The following is a 17,858-nucleotide window of genomic DNA, read 5'->3' on the forward strand; positions in this document are numbered from 1 at the left end:
TGATGCGTGCATGTGGGAGGAGGCTCCCTGGTGGCCCAGACACTAGACTTCTATAAACATTAGCATGGATATTAACAGCCATAAAGGATTAGAAGAAAAGTGGCAAATACGAGCTCCTCAAAACAGGGCCAACCTTTTCAAATACTTGCTCAGGCCAAGTATCAGGGAAGCCCAAGTAGGGAATTCTTTCCCTGGGGCTGTGGTCTAGTGTCCAGCCTCAAGAGCAGATCCTAGATGGGGCAGGTGCAGAGGAGGCCCTTGCCTCTCCTCCCTCCCCTGCAGGCAGTGGTGAGAGAGAAGGCCCCGCCTGCAGCAGAGAACTTCCAGGTGACAGAGGTGGGTCAGGCTGGCCAGGGGCTCCCACCAAGCCCAGCAGGCAGGAGTAGCCAAGGGCGTTCCTCCAGCGGGGACCCAGGCATGAGGTGGAGAGGGTTAGGCAGGAAACGAGACTGCGGGCAGAACAGAAGGATCCTTGGCCAGACTTTGGTTTGTTTCAGAGTTCTGTCCTCTCTGGAGGTGACCGATCGCCTTGTGACCCTCCCTCCTTTCTCCCTTGTGCTCCGGCCAGCACGAGTACAGTGGCAGACGCCTACCGCTGGCGCAACCACACCGTGGGCAACAGGACCGTGGTGGAGGAAGGCTACTATTATCTCAATAATTTTGACAACATCCTCAACAGCTTTGGTGAGTGGGAAAAATCACAGGGGGCACATTCCCTGGGGACCCCGCTCTTGTCACCACGGGTCCCAGAGGTGTTGTAGCAAAAGTGTCTGGGCCTCTCCCTCCAGCACCGAGGGCCACACTTTCTAGAAGCCTCCCCGGCCCAGGTGGAGGACATGGTCTGCCCAGCCTTAGCAGTGAAGTCCAGGCCGGATCCCGGAGCTCACTCGGTTGCCTGATTCCACTCTTTCCTGATACTTTCTCAGTATTTGGGGAGGAGAAGAGCTGCAAGCCTTAGCTGGGCGGGGTCCCCTCATCACACTGCCACTTGCAGAATGGGACCCAGCCACACCAATGCTGCTGCAGCTGCACTGCCCCCCGGCTCAGGCTGCCCACAGCCCTCTGCCCACCCCCATGAAGAGGCGAACACAGCCAAACCGCCTCTCCAGAAAAAGGGTGTGCCCCCATGACACCCCAGATCTGCACCCAGTAAGATCCAGATGGTCTCGTGTGGCACAGGCTGCCGAGGCAGAGGGTGTGTCCTCTTGGGGCTGGGCCACAATGTCCTGTGGAGCCAGCGCCCTAGGAGTGTCTTGCCTGGTCCTTCCTGGAGCTCACAACCAAGCGGTCATATGGTGACCCCCTCATCTCAGCACACGGCACCCAGGATAGCTGGCAAGAGGCCACTCGAAGTTGACTTTGAAGTGGGGCCTCATCAGAATGCTTCTTTCTCCCTTCCCCTGGCAGTGACCCTGTTTGAGCTCACAGTTGTCAACAACTGGTACATCATCATGGTAAGAGCTCGGGCACCTCTGGGGATGTCTTCCTGTCAGTCCTGGGGTCGACCCTGGGTCTCCCCCCAACCCAGGGTGTATCATTCTTCCCATAGCCGCAGGGCTGGGGGTCTTGAGTCATGCTGTGTTGGTGTTCAGCCACAGGATGGCTGGGCCCGGGGAGCCACCCTTCCCAGCGTTGGCTGGACTCGGCTGTCACTCCCATCTCCCTGCATGTTCCCAGCAGCCAGGAGATGGCACTTAAATTCTGGGTCTCTGTCCTTTCTTGCCCACTGTAGGGATGACTTTTCCCTCTAGTGACAATGCGGCGAGCATTGCTGATCTCTTTATTCCATTCCTTAAACTTTCCCGACTCCCAGCCCTACTGAGATAAAGGCTGCCCTGGTTCTGGATCCAGCCGTCCAAGGGAGCAGCCAGGGCTCCTTCAGCAGTCAGGAATTAGTGTTGGGCCCAGGGGGCCAAGCTCCCACCCCTCCGTCTCTCACAGCCAGCCACAAATCAGGGTGGGGTCTACGAAGAGCCAGGGCCATGGAGCAGCCTGTGTAGACGGGAACCTGCCCTGCATGGGCACCCCCTCACTGGCTGCTTCCCTTGGTCTCCAGGAAGGCGTCACCTCTCAGACCTCCCACTGGAGCCGCCTCTACTTCATGACCTTTTACATTGTGACCATGGTAGGTCCCGGACCACAGAACGCTCTTTGTCCTTCGTCTTCCATGTCACCAGCTGCCCCTGCTCTTCAGGCTGCAGCGTCAGGGAGTGGGGCTGGGTCCCATATGGCCGGGCTCTGTTGGGCGTGGGCTGCGCAGCCACGGACACTCACCCACCCTCCTCCCCTGTCTTGCCCCTCCCTTCCTGTCCCTGGCCAGGTGGTGATGACGATCATTGTCGCCTTCATCCTCGAGGCCTTTGTCTTCCGAATGAACTACAGCCGCAAGAACCAGGACTCGGAAGGTCTGCAGGGATGATGCCTTGGGCATTTGATGTCTGCCGCCCACCCAGCTCTCTCTGTCTGTCTGGGTGGCCGTCCAGCCAGCCATCAGGCTGTCATTTTTCTGCTGTCTGGTTGTCCAGCTTATCTATCTGGCTTGTCTTTCTAGATCTTGTATTTGTATTGATTTTCAAATATTTAATGTCAGAAGACATGATCTAACTTTAAAAAAAGAATGCATGTCATAGTTGGAGAAAAATCAAGAAGTAGAGAAAGGCTTATGTGGCAGCAGCAGCCCGTGCCCTGCCTTCCCCCTCCCATCCTCCAGAGGCTTCTCCCTCTTAGCTATTTCTTCTGTTAGTCATCTCCACATTTCTCAATAATAGGTTCACATTACGGTTCTTGATTTAAATGGTGTAAACATTGTTTACAGCACAGGCAAATCGTATTCCTGCTGCAACTGGATGGTGCTGGCTTTAGTGACTGCCTCACTCTTCCCAAATTCAAAACTGTCCGCCCTTGATTGCTTGAGCCCAGCAGGTCATGGCTGCAGTGACCATGATCACACCACTGCACTCCAGCCTGGGCAGCGGAGTGAGACCCTGTCTCTCCAAACAGACAGAATACCCCATGCCCACACCTGTTACTACTCATCCTCAGATCTCTGTCGTATCAGACCGTCTGACCATTTTCTCTGTGTTTAGAGGCCCCTTCCTGAAACCCTCTGGCCCTGTAACAGCTGCTGGCTAGACCTGCACTCCTGACATCACAGCAGAGGGAGGGGAAGGGAAGGGAGGGCCGAGGAGGAGAGCAGGATGCCAATGCAGTGTCGGTTTAGAGAGGGAACCTTAAGACCCCTTGTGGAGGGGGGTCAGGGAGGTACAAGACCCAGCCAGGTTGGCAGCTCCAGCCCCAGGCCCTTCCCACACCTGCCCTCCCTCCCTGCAGTTGACGGTGGCATCACCCTTGAGAAGGAAATCTCCAAAGAAGAGCTGGTTGCTGTCCTGGAGCTCTACCGGGAGGCACAGGGGGCCTCCTCAGACGTCACCCGGCTGCTGGAGACCCTCTCCCAGATGGAGAGATACCAGGTGAGGAGCCCAGGCCCTGGTCCGAAGGAGGGAGGCAGGTTTCACCATGGTGTGATCCCTTTCCTCAGATATTGGTAACATTTTTGAGTGACACAGTTGCAAAAGCCGGAGAAGTGGGAGAGGCCAGCTGTGGCACCAGGGGTGGGACCTGAACATCTGCAGCCCAGCCCTGCAGCCTCTGCTCTTCCTTAGCAACGTTCCATGGTGTTTCTGGGACGGCGATCAAGGACCAAGAGCGACTTGAGCCTGAAGATGTACCAGGAAGAGATCCAGGTAGGAGCCTGGCTGACCACGCTGCGAGTCCTTCCCCGAGCTACGTCCTGGGAGGGGCAGGGAGCTGCTCCCCAGCCCTCTGAGGAGAGGGAGAAGGCTGGTAGAGAGATGCGGTTCGTCCATCGGGACCACTGCTGGGGTTGTGTGGGACCTGAGTGGGGCCCACTTAGCCTTAAACCCTTGACACGTGCACAGTAGAGGCAGCTCTCCCGTTTGCCTGCCGCCATATGTCCCTGCCCCTTATGAATTCTCCAGAACCTCGTCTCCATCTCTTATTCTGAGTCAGCTGCAAACTCAAACGTGTAGCAAGAAACAGCGAGCAAAGAGGAAAGAGCAGTGACGGTGGTGAACTGGCAAGGATGTGCCTGTCCAAAGGGGACACAGCCTCCTCCCAGCTCCAGCGAGTGCTGCCCAATAGGAAGAAGGTCTACTGTGGCCAGGCTGCTTGGTGTTTTGTTTTGAGATGGAGTCTCGCTCGTCTCCCATGCTGGAGTGCAGTGGCGCGATCTAGGCTTACTGCAACCTCCGCCTCCTGGGTTCAAGCGATTCTCCTGCCTCAGCCTCCCCAGTAGATTACAGGCACACGCCACCACACCTGGCTACTTTTTGTATTTTTAGTGGAGATGGGGTTTCACCATGTTGGCCAGGCTGGGACCGCTTGGAGTTTTTCATAATTGGGTGTTTGTTTTTTTTCTTTTAGAGATGGTATTGCTCTGTCACCCAGGTTGGAGTCCAGTGGCGCGATCATAGCTCACTGTAGCCTCCAACCCCGGGTTCAAGTGATCCTCCCCACTCAGCCTACCCAAGCAGCTGGAACTACAGGTGTGCACCGTGACACCCTAATTATCTTATTTTGTAGCAGTGAGGTCTTGCTATGGTCTCAAACTCCTGGCCTCAAGCGATCCTGCCACCTTGGCTTCTAATTTAAGAAAAGGCAGGCCAGGCACGGTGGCTCACGCCTGTAATCCCAGCACTTTGGGAGGCCAAGGCAGGCAGATCACTTGATGCCAGGAGCTCAAGACCAGTCTGGCCAACATGGTGAAACCCTGTCTCTACTAAAAATACACAATTTAGCCAGGCCTGGTTCTGTGCACCTGTAATCCCAGCTACTGAGGAGGCTGAGGCAGAATTGCTTGACTCCAGGAGATGGAGGTTGCAGTGAGCCAAGATCACGCCACTGCACTCCAGCTTGGGTGACAGAGCAAGACTCTGTCTCCAAAAAAAAAAAAAAGGCAGAGTCAGATGTTTTTCTTTTTCCTTTTCTTTGCACAATCTCCCAATCTCTACATATTGGCAGCTAAGGAAAATATCTCACAAAGCACCATGTGGGCTGGCACTTGGCACTGTGCCTTCCAGACCGTGGGCCACCAGCACATGAGCCCTGCAGGGTCTTCTCAACCACCTCAGGGTTGCCAGGGCTCTGGGGAGCGTCTCCTACACCAGCTGTGGTGGCTTGGCTCTGTTTTCTGGCATTTTAACAGCTCGAAGCCCTTCTGTTTCACTAAAACGGTGACAACCAGGGTCCACACCTGAAAAGCAGGAGGTGCCATCCCCAAAGCAGCTTACACATTCTCTTCAGGAACACAAGAGACTCAGGCAGTGTTCTCTGGGCTGATGTGTAGTGGCTCACTGAACTTGGTATCACAGAGACATGGAAATAATAGAAGCGTTTGACCTTGGGCAAGTCACTCCATGCCTGTCTGTGCAAGCGGACAACTGTGCAGCAGCACCCACTCAGGTGTGGTCGGAGGGAGGTGTGCTGCCCTCGGCCTCTGCCCTTCTGCCTGTCCATCTGCTCCAGGCCTCAGTTTTCCCCTCTGTAAAACAAGGGGGTCAGAACTAGGCCATCTCGAAACTCTAAAAGTCTATGGTTCAGTCTTTTAAAAAGTAGGGTAGGGTATGGTGGTGCATGCCTGTATTCCCAGCTACTTGGGAGGATGAGGCGGGAGGATCACTTGAGCCCAGGAGTGGAAGGCTGCAGTGAGCTGTACCTCGCCACTGCCCTCCAGCCTATGCCACACAGTGAGACTCTGTCTCCAAAAAAAAAGGAAATGTGGGGTATACTTCTTAATTCCTTAATTACCTGAATACCTCAGTCCCTGAAAATGTCAGAGGTTATAATCATGGCCTTGGGCGGTGCACTGTTGGATGTTTTCAGAATGACTTCACATTCCTGTTGGAGGGTGAAAGTTAGGTGAAGTATTAGCACAATACAGCTCTGAGCCTCAGTATCTCAGGTGTGAAATGGACACAATTCCTGCCAAGCTCAAAAGGGGTCCCTCAGGGGGACCCTTTAGTGAAGGGTTATGCTCACAAACAAGGGGCGAGGGTTGTTCCTGCTTGGACTTGTTGGAGAGCTGCTGTGTGCAAGCCTCCAGACACTAGGGAAAGATTTCATTGTCATTTTTGCCTCTGGGGCCATATTCAAAATTCCCAGCATTTCTGGGCCTGTGACAGGGGAGTTTCAGTACCAGCTGGGTGAGGCTGGCAGCCCTGCCCCCTCCAGCCTGGATGCTGTGGGCTGTGTGACCTTGTGGGGTGGGCGGGGCACGGGGTGGGGTGCAGCCCTCAGCGCCCCCTCTGCTCTCTTCTCCAGGAGTGGTACGAGGAGCATGCCAGGGAGCAGGAGCAGCAGCGACAGCTCAGCAGCAGCGCAGCGCCCGCCACCCAGCAGCCCCCCAGCAGCCGCCAGCGTTCCCAGACTGTTACCTAGCCCAGTGCCCGAAAGCCATCTCTTCTATGCAATAACACAATAGTATTACTCTACTGCGATGTACGGAACTGCGGTGTGTGTACACATACTCACGTATATGCACATATTTATATACAGGAAGAAAGAAGACAGACAAGATGGGGCTTGGTTTATAACCACCCTGCCCTGTTTTCCTTAACTCCAGAAGCCAGTTTGGTGAGGGGTGGGGTGTGGCCACCAGGTCTGAGCTCTTCCTACTGTGGAAGGCTCCGGAAGCCCCTTCACAAGGAAACCCCTCACCTGGATCCAGTCGACCCTGCGGGGCTTGCCCCCCACGTGGGCTGGCCTCCATCGGCCATGTCCAAAGCCGTCACTGCTACTGCTTCAGGCTCACGTCCCCCCGACCTGATGGCATCCCCACCCCCTCTCCCTGCGGGCATGCCACAGGTGTCTGTGCTTTGCTTTTGGGACAGAACCACTGAGGAAGGAAAGAGCTCCTGGTCTCCAGGGTGGTATTTCCGCTTCTGTGATAACGCCATGCAACACTCTTCGGGGACCAGTGCCCGGGATCTAATGGGAAGCGGAATTGGGGTGACTGTGCCCATGTGGCCAGAGCTCAGTTAGCCAGTTCCAGGCGGCCACAGACTACACTGACCAATCTCCTCTCTTGGCTCTGCAAGCCTCCCACCCAGCCTTCTCTGGCTTAACCCTTATTGACAAAAATCCTTCCACAGTGGCCTCCTTGGGGACCCAGACCCTGGAGGAAGGGGCATGAGGCAGGAGGTAGGGCCGATGTCTGTAACCCAGACCACTTCCTGGAATGGGCTCTTGACCAAATCCCTTTTTTGTGATTTACCCATTCGAGCAAAACAACATTTTGATTAAGGATTGTGCTAAGTTGATACCAGGTCCTTCACACATGTGCACTAGGAACAGGAGCGAACAGCACAAGGAGATGCTCCCTGTGGGACGCAGCAGCCCTGTGGCCGTGACCCAGCTCCCAGCCACGCTCCCTGGCTCTGCTCACACCAGAGATTGCAGTAGCAGGAGCTGTTGGTGCAGAAGTAGGTTCAGACGAACCCTCAGTTAACGTCACCACCCCCCTCTCCCACCACAGTACCCACAGAGGCAGGGTCAGTGCAGAGGTTGCTTTGGTTCCGCTTTCCTGGGCCACAGAACAGAGCACAGCACAGGTTCCACAGCAGGAGCTGCAGCGGCAGCATGGAGGGTGCGGAGGGCAAGGAGTGCGCTGCTGGGCATTCCCGGCCGCCCCGGCCCTCTGGTGCCTGCTTTCTGTGACTTCAGAAGGAAGGTGGACAGAGGCTCCCTCTGGCCTTGTCCTTTTCCCAGCCACAGAATGGGCGAGGTGGTACCCAACCCCAGGGGAGCAGTACCTGGACCCCCAACCTCTGCTCACCTCCAAGGCCAAACTGGATCCCATAGCCAGCATGGCATGGTTCTCTCCTTCCCCTCTTCCCAGGTCAGGGGAGTTGGTGAAGTGGTGGGTGTTTGTTTTTAAAGCACAGCCCTTTGGGAAAATCACAAATTATTGAGAATCACTGTGATTCCCCCGGGAGTCAGACTGGCTTTGTCCTCTTCCTCTCTGGAGGGCCATGGGCCATCACCGGGAGCTCCACATCGAGCCCCAGGCCAGAACCCCTCCCTTTTGCAGAGAGGGAACTTTATTGCACAATTGGGTGCCTTTTAGCTTTTGTGTGTTGAAATGGGCATTTTGGAAGCAAGGGTCAAGGGACAGCTTCTAAAGGTGTGAGTCTCTGACCTGAGCATCTGGGCCTTGCCTCAGCCTTTTCTCCCCAGGGGTGGAAACCTGGAGGGGCCAGCAGCGCCCCGGGGTCTGCCCAGGGGAGTCGAGGCCCCCAGGTGGTAAGGCCTATTGCAGGAGGAGGGGGATCTCAGCCCTGTTCAGAGCAAGTTAATGTGTCCATCCGCCCAACCCTGTCCTGAGAAAGGACCTGGTTTTGGCCAGGACCCGACAAATGCCTAATGGCAGCAGTGTTAGCAGACCAGAGGTGGGCGCCCTTGTCATTGAGGCCAGGGACAGCTATCTCCAGGTTATGCCTGGCCCCACCAAGCAGGGAGTTGGGGTCCCCCCACAGGCTGTGAGCTCTGTGGGCCCTGGGATGTGATCTAGCTCAGATGCCCTCTCGTCCTTGATGTCACAGTTGAGTGCACCCAAGTGACACTCACTGGCAGCCAGGGGCACAGCCTGGTGGTGGCGGCAATAGAACCGTGCTCCTCCCCAGCTCCTCGCTTCCCCTCCCACAACCCCAGCCTTACTCCACCATGCGGACAATCATTTTGTACGGATCACGGGAGCAATGCTGTACGGTTTTGTACATTGGTGATTTGTTTCCTAGAAAACCCACTATGTCTCTGGATTTCTGGCATATTAATAAAAGAGCCTCTGCTTTGTAAACACGGTCGCTGCCTCTTGACTTCTGTGGTTTTGGGTATTGTCGGGAGAGTGGTCCCATCCGAGGCCATGGCCACTCCTGATCCTGCCTCAGCCCCACCCTGAGTTGGGCCCTGGGCTCAGCCACTCAACCCTGGCCCCAGGTGAGGAAGAACTGGTGATAGTTGGGGGTATCATTTTCTCTACACTTGAAATTTTGAATTTTTTTTTTATTTGGAAAAAAGACAGTTGAATCCCTTTTCTTTACCAGCATAAGGCAGTCAGGCAAACGTTAAGAGTTGCTTATTTCGGCAACATAAGGCAGGGTCACTGCATGACAGTAAGAAGGCACGAGCTCCCCTCATCTGTCCTTTCCCAGCTCACAGGCCTTGGAACCCCGCCCAGGGTCCCCCCGAGGGAGGCACAGGCACGGTCCTACTGACTCCTGCTTGGCAGCTGGAGAAGCCCAAGTTCCAGCACAAACAAAGGAGTTTGTGGACAGTCGGGGCAGAATCCTGGAGGGAGTGCCTGAGCCGCCATCCCATGTGGCAGCTGCTGGCGTAGCAGTGCCTCGGGCTGACGTCGTTTTGGGAGCAAGTGGGTTCAGTGAAGTGTATTGCCATGAATGGCACCCGCTGCTTTTGGCTTTATTAACGTGGCAAGGAGAAATTCAAAATTAAGTACGTCTTGAATTCTGTTTCTGGCAGATGGTGCAGCTCTGGAGCTCAGCCCTTGGCGGCCTGATTCCCAGGGGTCCAAGCCACCCTTGTTCTCTGAGTCAGGGTTGGGCAGCCACTTGTGCCCTAAAAAGGTGCCAGAAGGCCTGAAGCCCAGGCAAGGGGAATGGGCAGCGCCTGTGTCTCGGGGGTACCTCCAGGATGGCCTGGAACACACCCAGCTGTCCCCTTCCCCCAAACTCCAGACCTCAGAGGGGCTCTGGGGGTCATTCAAGGGGGCCTTCTAGCTTCTCTCTGGAACCCTTTGTCCAGAGCAAAGCCCGGTTTCCAAGGTCCCCACGGCAAGGCTGTTAGATGCTGGCAGCAAGAGGTACAGAGCAGGCCGGGCGCCGTGGCTCATGCCTGTAATCCCAGCACTTTGGGAGGCCGAGGCGGGCGGATCACGAGGTCAGGAGATCAAGACTGTCCTGACTAACACGGTGAAACCCCATCTCTACTAAAAATACAAAATAGCCAGGCGTGGTGGCTGGCACCTGTAGTCCCAGCTACTTGGGAGGCTGAGGCAGGAGAATGGCGTGAATCTGGGAGGCGGAGCTTGCAGTGAGCCGAGATCATGCCACTGCACTCCAGCCTGGGCAACAGAGCAAGACTCTGTCTCAAAAAAAAAAAAAAGTACAGAGCAGTTCTCTCAGCTCCCAGCAGTGACCTTGGATCTCCAGCAGCAAGGGGCATGCTCTCATGTCCACAGGGGCCTTGCAGAAATGCTCCAGTTCCTGGGCCTCCCCCAGCAGGAGGGGCGGGGCTCCTGCCTGCAGTGAGGCCATAGCACTAAGCAGCTTCAGTCACGTGCTTTTCAGGCGAATCACTCCAAATTCAGTGAGGAGGGCCACGACAAGGAAGTTCAGGTAGAATAGGAGCAGGCAAATGCCATAGACTCTGCTGAGCTGGAAGCACTGCAATGGGACTGAGACCAGGGAGAAGACGAGGCTGAGCCCCAGGGCGCCTGCCAGGACCCACACCAGCAGTCCATCTGGCTCCAGCTGTGGAAGAATGAGGGGAGAGAGGCTGGGTCACTGCCCATCACAGGCCCCGTCCCATCTGCAGCCAACATAACAATGCACCCTCAGCAACAATGCACCCTCAACAATGCACCCTCAACAACAATGCACCCTCAACAACAATGACCCCCAACAGCAATGCAGCCTCAACAGCAATGGCACTTCAACAGCAATGAACCCTCAACAACAATGCAGCCTCAACAACAATGCAACCTCAACAACAATGCACCTCAACAACAATGCAGCCTCAACAACAATGCACCCTCAACAACAATGCACCCTCAACAACAATGCACCCTCAACAACAATGCACCTCAACAACAATGCACCCTCAACAACAATGCACCCTCAGCAACAATGCACCCTCAACAATGCACCCTTAACAACAATGCACCCTCAACAACAATGTAATTCCCTCAACAGCAATGCAGCCTCAACAGCAATGGCACTTTCAACAGCAATGAACCCTCAACAACAATGCAGCCTCAATAACAATGCAACCTCAACAACAATGCACCCTCAACAACAATGCAGCCTCAACAACAATGCACCCTCAACAACAATGCACCCTCAACAACAATGCAACCTCAACAACAATGCACCTCAACAACAATGCACCAACAACAATGCAACCTCTCAACAACAATGCACCCTCAACAACAATGCAACCTCAACAACAATGCACCCTCAACAACAATGCAACCTCAACAACAGTGCACCCTCAACAATGCACCCTCAACAACAATGCAGCCTCAACAACAATGCACCCTCAACGACAGTGCAACCTCAACAACAGTGCATCCTCAACAATGCACCCTCAACAACAATGCAGCCTCAACAACAATGCACCTCAACAACAATGCACCCTCAACAAATGCAGCCTCTACAATGCACCCCTCAACAACAATGCAGCCTCAACAACAATGGAACCTCAACAACAATGCAGCCTCAACAACAATGGAACCTCAACGACAATGCACCCTCAACAACAATGCAGCCTCAACAATGCACCCTCAACAACAATGCAGCCTCAACAATGGAACCTCAACAATGCAGCCTCAAAAATGCACCCTCAACAACAATGCAGCCTCAACAACAATGGAACCTCAACAACAATGAACCCTCAACAACAATGCAGCCTCAACAACAATGGAACCTCAACAACAATGCACTCTCAACAACAATGCAGCCTCAACAATGCACCCTCAACAACAATGTGCCTCAACAACAATGGAACCTCAACAACAATGCACCCTCAACAACAATGCAGCCTCAAAAATGCACCCTCAACAATGCAGCCTCAATAACAATGCACCCTCAACAACAATGCACCCTCAACAACAATGCACCCTCAACAGCAATGGAACCTCAACAGCAATGAACCCTCAACAACAATGCAGCCTCAACAATGCACCCTCAACAACAATGCAGCCTCACTAACAATGCACCCTCAACAATGCAGCCTCAACAATGCAGTCTCAATAACAATGCAACCGCAACAACAACGCAGCCTCAACAACAATGCACCCTGAACAACAATGCACCCTGAACAACAATGCATCTTCAGCAATGCAGCCTCAACAATAATGCAGCCTCAACAACAATGCAATTTGGCTGAGCACAGTGGCTCATGTCTGTAATTTCAGCACTTTGGGAGGCTGAGGCAGGTGGATCACCTGAGATCAGGAGTTCAAGACCAGCCTGGCCAATACGGTGAAACCCTGTATCTACTAAAAATACAAAAATTAGCCAGGCATGGTGGTGTGCTACTGGGGAGGCTGAGGCAGGAGAATCACTTGAACTCAGGAAGTGGAGGTTGCAGTAAGCCGACATCGTGCTACTGTACTCCAGCCTGGGTGACGGAGTAAGACCCTGTCTCAAAAAAATAAATAAATAATAAAAATAACAACAACAACAATGCAGCCTCAACAATGTTTGAGGGTACCAGCTGGGGGCCAGTTGGGGAAGACTGGCCTGCAGCAGCCCGGCCTGCCCTGTGGGACAGCAGGCCCCACCCTAAAGTTACCCAGACATGGCCCCAGAAGTTTTCAGACTCACAAGCAGCAGGGAAAGGGAACCTTCTCTTCCAACTTCAGCCAGGTCCACCTGCCTGGGTGCCTCTCCCCTGCCTCGAGTCAGATGTCATTATAATTCCCTCTGTTTTTAACACTGAACTCTAGTCAATGTCATGCACAAGCGGATGTCCACCACTTACTGTGAAGTGCATCAAGAAACAACAGAGATGTGTTAGGCCGGGAACGGTGGCTCACGCCTGTAATCCCAACACCTTGGGAGGCCAAAGCGGGCAGATCACTTGAGGTCAGGAGTTCGAGACCAGCCTGACCAACATGGTGAAACCCCATCTCTATTAAAAATGCCAAAATTAGCCAGATGCGGTGGCATGTGCCTGTAATCCCAGCTACTTGGGATGCTGAGGCAGGAGAATCACTTGAACCTGGGAGGCGGAGGCTGCAGCAAGCCAAGATTGCACCACTGCACTCCAGCCTGGGTGACAGAGCAAGACTCCATCTCAAAAAAAAAAAAAAAGAACAGATGGAGGCATAGACAGACAGGCACGGACAAACAGATGACAAAGCAAAGGCAGCCAAACGTAAACAGTAGAGCCTGGGTGGTGGGAATATGTGTCTATCATACAAGTCTTTTAACTGTTCTATGTTTGAGTTTTCATAATAAAATGGAAAAAATCTTTATGAGGCTTTTTTTTTTTTTTTTGACTTGGAGTCTCATTCTTGTCACCCAGGCTAGAGTGCAATGGCACGATCTCGGCTCACAGCAGCCTCCACCTCCCAGGTTCAAGTGATTCTCCTGCCTCAGCCTCCTGAGTAGCTGGGCTTACAGGTATCCGCCACCATGCCTGGCTAATTTTTTTGTATTTTTAGTAGAGATGGGGTTTTACCATGTTGGCCAGGCCGGTCTTAAACTCCTAACCTCAAGTGATCCACCCACCTCGGCCTCCCAAAGTGCTGGGATTACAGGCATGAACCACCACACCCAGCCCTTAAGGTTTTTGAAAAAATGGCAGCTATAAGTATCTATTGCGTGCCTGCTCTATGCCAGGCATTGTGCGAAGGGCCTAACAGACACTGTCGTCTTTGATCTAACAATAGTCTTGTATGGTGGGTACTAGGATGGACTCCATTTTACAGATGAGGAAACCAAGACTCTCAGACTTGACTGACTTGTCCAAGGTGCTCAGCAGCACAGGGCCTGGCACCTCAGCCTGACTCTGAACTTGGAAGGATGCCGCCTTCTGGGTGAAGGAGGGGATGGATGAATGATAGAGGAGTGGTAGCAGCAGAAATGAATGAGCGACAGCCAAAGTGTCAGGCACAAGACAGGCTCCTCTGCAGGAGAAGGAGGAGCTGACCGCAATTCTCGTTCTCTAGAACTGGGGAGGAGCCTGCAGATTTCAGCTGCAGGTTTTTATATATGCAGTAGGATAAGTAGTGCCCCACCCCCAACAAAGTCACACCCATCCAGAAGCTCAGCATGTGGCCTTGCTTGGAATAGGGTCATTGCAAATATAATAAGCTAAGGGTTTCAAGATACAATCACCTTGGACTTAGGGTGGCCCCTAAATCCAATGACTCATGTCTCCGTAAGAAGAAGAGAGAGATGGCCATGGGAACACAGAGGCAGAGACTGCAGTGATGGGCCCACTGGGCAAGGAACGCCCGGAGCCACCAGCAGCTGGAAGAGGCGAGGAAGGATCCTCCCCCGGAGTTTGGAGGCAGCACTGCCCGGCTGACGCCTTATTGCAAACTTTTGGCCTCCAGAACTGTGAGAGACTCAATTTTTGCTGTTGTCAGCCCCCTGGTTTGTGGTCATTTATGACAGTGCTAGGGAACTAACACAATCTATGGTATACATGTCACACATGGTTGCTGACACATTTTCAAGCAGTACAGAAGAGTAAAAGGGATTGAATGTCCCCTCCCCACTTCTCTTCCTTCCACACTTAGCAGGCATCCAACACACAGGAAGACAACACGAGGTACTGTGCAGGGTGTTTCCAGGCACTGTGGCCTTTCATCCTCCCAGCCACCTGGATCCTTCTCATCTCCAACCCACAGATGAAGAAACTGACAGAGTAAGTGACAGAGCCCAAATCTAAGTGCAAGCTCTTAACCAATGCCTATCCTCCCTCCCTCCCCATGGGGTGCCATATTACACACACCTGTGGACACACACCCCTCTAGACATGTGCATCAATTCTGAAAACAGAGATGGGGCCGTACAATAGGTGAGTGTTTCAAAGCGACATGTGGTTTTCAACCAACGGTACACCATGGACATCCTTCCATGTTGATGTCTCATGCAATTTAACGGTAGGAGCATTTCCTAAACTCAGCACCAAGGCGGTGGACACACACAGACACACACATTTCCTAAACTCAGCTCAAAGGCAGTGGGCACATGCACAGGCACACACATTTCCTAAACTCAGCACAAAGGCAGTGGACACACACACTCTCACACACACACACACACATTTCCTAAACTCAGCACAAAGGCGGTGAACACACACACACACACACACACACACACACACACACACACACACCCAGAAAAGAGGAAATAGGTCCCCTGAGGGGCCAACCCTAAAGCCTCATTACCTGGAACTGCCCTAGAATCTACCATGAAAGGGAACCTATTAAACCGATAAAAAGGGTCAACAAAGTTTGCAGAGGGTGTTTACCTTTCAGAAAAGAAAACTTTTCAAGCCCTAAGTAGCTGTTTGCTTGTGGGCATGACCAGTGTGAAAGAACCGCCCTGCCCCCAGCTAATAGGCTCTGCTGAGAGCCTATTCAACAACTTGTGCCTCATGCCTCTGGGAGAAACGGGAGACATTGTTCGGCCTCATAACACTCCAAGTGCTTTCCCACCGTGAGGCTTAAAACCAGCCCCCAGGCCATCTCTTCCTCCCCAGCCTACGTCTTCCTTGCTGAGCCTCCGGACTCAAGTCCTCCAGAATAGAGATGCAGGAATGGGACTGCCGGCTTGCGGCTCAGGGGTCCAATCTGCCTCCCACTCACAGGGTTTTGTTTGCATGCGAGGCAGATTTTCAAATAGAAAACAATTCACCTAGGAATCTCGATTTCTTCTCTAGAGGACCTGGAATATCTGGCCACATGCTACCCACCCAAATCACCCAATTTCTGTCACCTCCCCTGTGGGCAGCGCTGGGATACGGTGATCAGCCCGGCCCTTCCCCCTGCATGCTTATCCAGGAAGCTCAGCTGGTGTCATCAATCTCATTTTACAGGGGAGGAAATTGAGGCCCAGAGATGTCCTAACTCCATTTTTTTTTTTTCTGAGATGAAGTCTCACTCTGTCGCCCAGGCTGGAGTGCAGTGGCGCAATCTCAGCTTACTGTGATCTCCACCTCCTGGGTTCAAGTAATTCCCCTGCCTCAGCCTCCCAGATAGCTGAGATTACAGGTGTGCACCACCACACCTGGCTAATTTTTGTATTTTTAGTGGAGAGATGGGGTTTCACCATGTCGGCCAGGCTGGTCTGGAACTCCTGACCTCAAGTGATATTCTGCCTCAGTCTGCCAAAGTGCTGGGATTATAGGCACGAGCTACCACACCCGGCCCTAGCTCACTCAAAGTCATACAGTCAGGGACTTAAGTGATGGGACCCAGATCCAAACCCAGGGCCTGCCTGCCCCTTCCCATGTCAAGCTACATCTTGGTTATATACATTTGTAAACTTATAAGGAATACTCACCTTCACCTCTGTGTGGCTCCGGGAGATCTGGAGCAGGCAGCCCAGCCCCACGCCCACGAGGATGTCTGCAGCCCAGCTCAGGAAGCTTTGCTGGAATGACCTGCACATAACCCAACCACATAGCCCTTTCCTCCTACTACGTTCATCTCCGGGGCTTGGAATGCCATGGCAAGAATGAACTTGGGCCAGGTGCAGTGGCTCACACCTATAATCCCAGCACTTTGGGAGGCCGAGGCAGGAGGATCACTAGAGGCCAGGAGTTTGAGACCAGCCTGGGCAATAGAGTGAGACCTGTCTCAAAAAAAAATTTGGTGGGGGTTGGACGAAGACAAGTGCAGTGGTGTGAACACGGCTCACTGCAGCCTCGACCTCCTAGGCTTAGTGATTCTCCCACCTCAACCTCCCAAGTAGCTGAGATCACAGGCATATGCCTGGCTAATTTTTAAATTTTTTTGTAGAGATGGGGTCTTGCTACGTTGCCCAGGCAAATCTCAAATTCCTGGGCTCAAGTGATCCTCATGCCTCAGCCTCCCAAAGTGCTGGGATTACAGGTATGAACCACCGTGCCCAGACCTACAAAAAAATGAACTTACTTGGCTTTCTTTATGCCCAACTCCCCCTTTCCCCAAACACCCTATCTGAGGAGACCCTATTCATTTAGGCCTTTAAGAAGATGGGTGTTGAGTATGTGTTGCAGTCAGTCTCTAAGGATCAAACACCTTAGGGTGCCAGGAATGCTTGGCCCATGTAAGCACTCAGTAGGTGGGGAAACAGAGGCCAGGAGAGGTGAAGGGACTGCCCCCAGTCCCTAGAGGGACTGGTGATGGTGTATGAGCCAAGGCCATCTCTAGGGGTCGTTCAGGGCTCCCTCCTTCACAGCCAACCTGGGAGGTCAGGTGAGGCTGCAGCCCGAAAGCCAGAAGTAGGCCTCAGTGGGCACAAAAGGGCCACCAAGGGTCCTGCTCAGCCTGGGAGTTAAAAGGGCAGGCATCACAGTCCCTGCAGTTAGCTTGTTTTGCCAGCCAGCTGCTCACACCGCAGCCCCTGGTGAGGCTCTGTCATCATGGAGCCTGGAGAGAGCCGCCCTTCAGGTGCTTTGTGATCATCTTTCTTTCTTTAGCAGCCAACAATATCCACTGCTGGCTGAATGCCTTCCGTGTGCCAGGCACTGTCTGGAACCCACGACCATCTGGTTTCAAAGCTCTTTCTCTTCATAGCCCCAGGTTGGCTATATCCATCCTTTCTATATAGATCAAAAGTTGGCAAACATCAGCCCTCCAGCCAAATTTGGCCCACTAACTGATTTTATAAAGTTTTATTGGAACAGAGCCATGGCCATTGACTTATGCATTGTCTGTGCCTGTTTATGCACTACAGCAGCAGAGCTGAGCAGCTGCAAAACTGCCTCCATGGCGCCCAAAGTCTAAAATATTTATTCTTTGGGCCGAGTGTGGTGGCTCACGCCTGTAATCCCAGCACTTGGAGGCTGAGGCCGGCAGATCATTTGAGGTGAGGAGTTTG

At 53.3% G+C, this 17,858-nt stretch overlaps 2 protein-coding genes and 1 long non-coding RNA gene across 10 annotated transcripts in view; 1 reads left to right on the forward strand and 2 right to left on the reverse strand.

Annotated features, from left to right (window-relative positions):
- The window catches only part of TPCN1 (two pore segment channel 1), a 76,009-nt gene extending 67,134 nt beyond the window's left edge, over positions 1 to 8,875 (forward strand). For 2 of the 5 annotated variants that reach the window (XM_003907196.4, XM_021922978.2), the window contains exons 22-28: positions 569 to 684; positions 1,408 to 1,454; positions 2,057 to 2,125; positions 2,321 to 2,405; positions 3,331 to 3,470; positions 3,663 to 3,743; positions 6,340 to 8,875. In XM_003907196.4, the coding sequence (XP_003907245.1) occupies positions 569 to 684; positions 1,408 to 1,454; positions 2,057 to 2,125; positions 2,321 to 2,405; positions 3,331 to 3,470; positions 3,663 to 3,743; positions 6,340 to 6,456 (655 nt within the window). In that variant the 3' untranslated portion in view covers positions 6,457 to 8,875. Of the gene's footprint in view, positions 1 to 497; positions 685 to 1,407; positions 1,455 to 2,056; positions 2,126 to 2,320; positions 2,406 to 3,330; positions 3,471 to 3,566; positions 3,744 to 6,339 lie in introns of those variants that run through there. The other 3 variants (XR_635148.4, XM_009181768.4, XM_021922977.2) reach the window with 3 other exon arrangements.
- On the reverse strand, positions 4,989 to 6,341 carry LOC110740763. Its single transcript, XR_002515866.2, has 2 exons — positions 5,827 to 6,341; positions 4,989 to 5,560 (listed from the first exon to the last, which is right to left on the reverse strand). It is a non-coding gene; the product is annotated as an uncharacterized LOC110740763 (long non-coding RNA).
- Positions 8,876 to 10,182: 1,307 nt separating the features above from the next.
- The window catches only part of SLC8B1 (solute carrier family 8 member B1), a 37,712-nt gene continuing 30,036 nt past the window's right edge, over positions 10,183 to 17,858 (reverse strand). For 2 of the 4 annotated variants that reach the window (XM_021922981.2, XM_021922980.2), the window contains 2 exons: positions 16,338 to 16,402; positions 10,183 to 10,565 (listed from right to left, as the gene is read on the reverse strand). In XM_021922981.2, coding sequence (XP_021778673.1) covers positions 10,399 to 10,565; positions 16,338 to 16,402 — 232 coding nt within the window. In that variant the 3' untranslated portion in view covers positions 10,183 to 10,398. The remainder of the gene's footprint in view (positions 10,566 to 16,337; positions 16,403 to 17,858) is intronic. The other 2 variants (XM_021922983.2, XM_021922982.1) reach the window with 2 other exon arrangements.

This window comes from Papio anubis, chromosome 9 (assembly GCF_008728515.1).
Source record: "Papio anubis isolate 15944 chromosome 9, Panubis1.0, whole genome shotgun sequence".
NCBI lineage: Eukaryota > Metazoa > Chordata > Mammalia > Primates > Cercopithecidae > Papio > Papio anubis.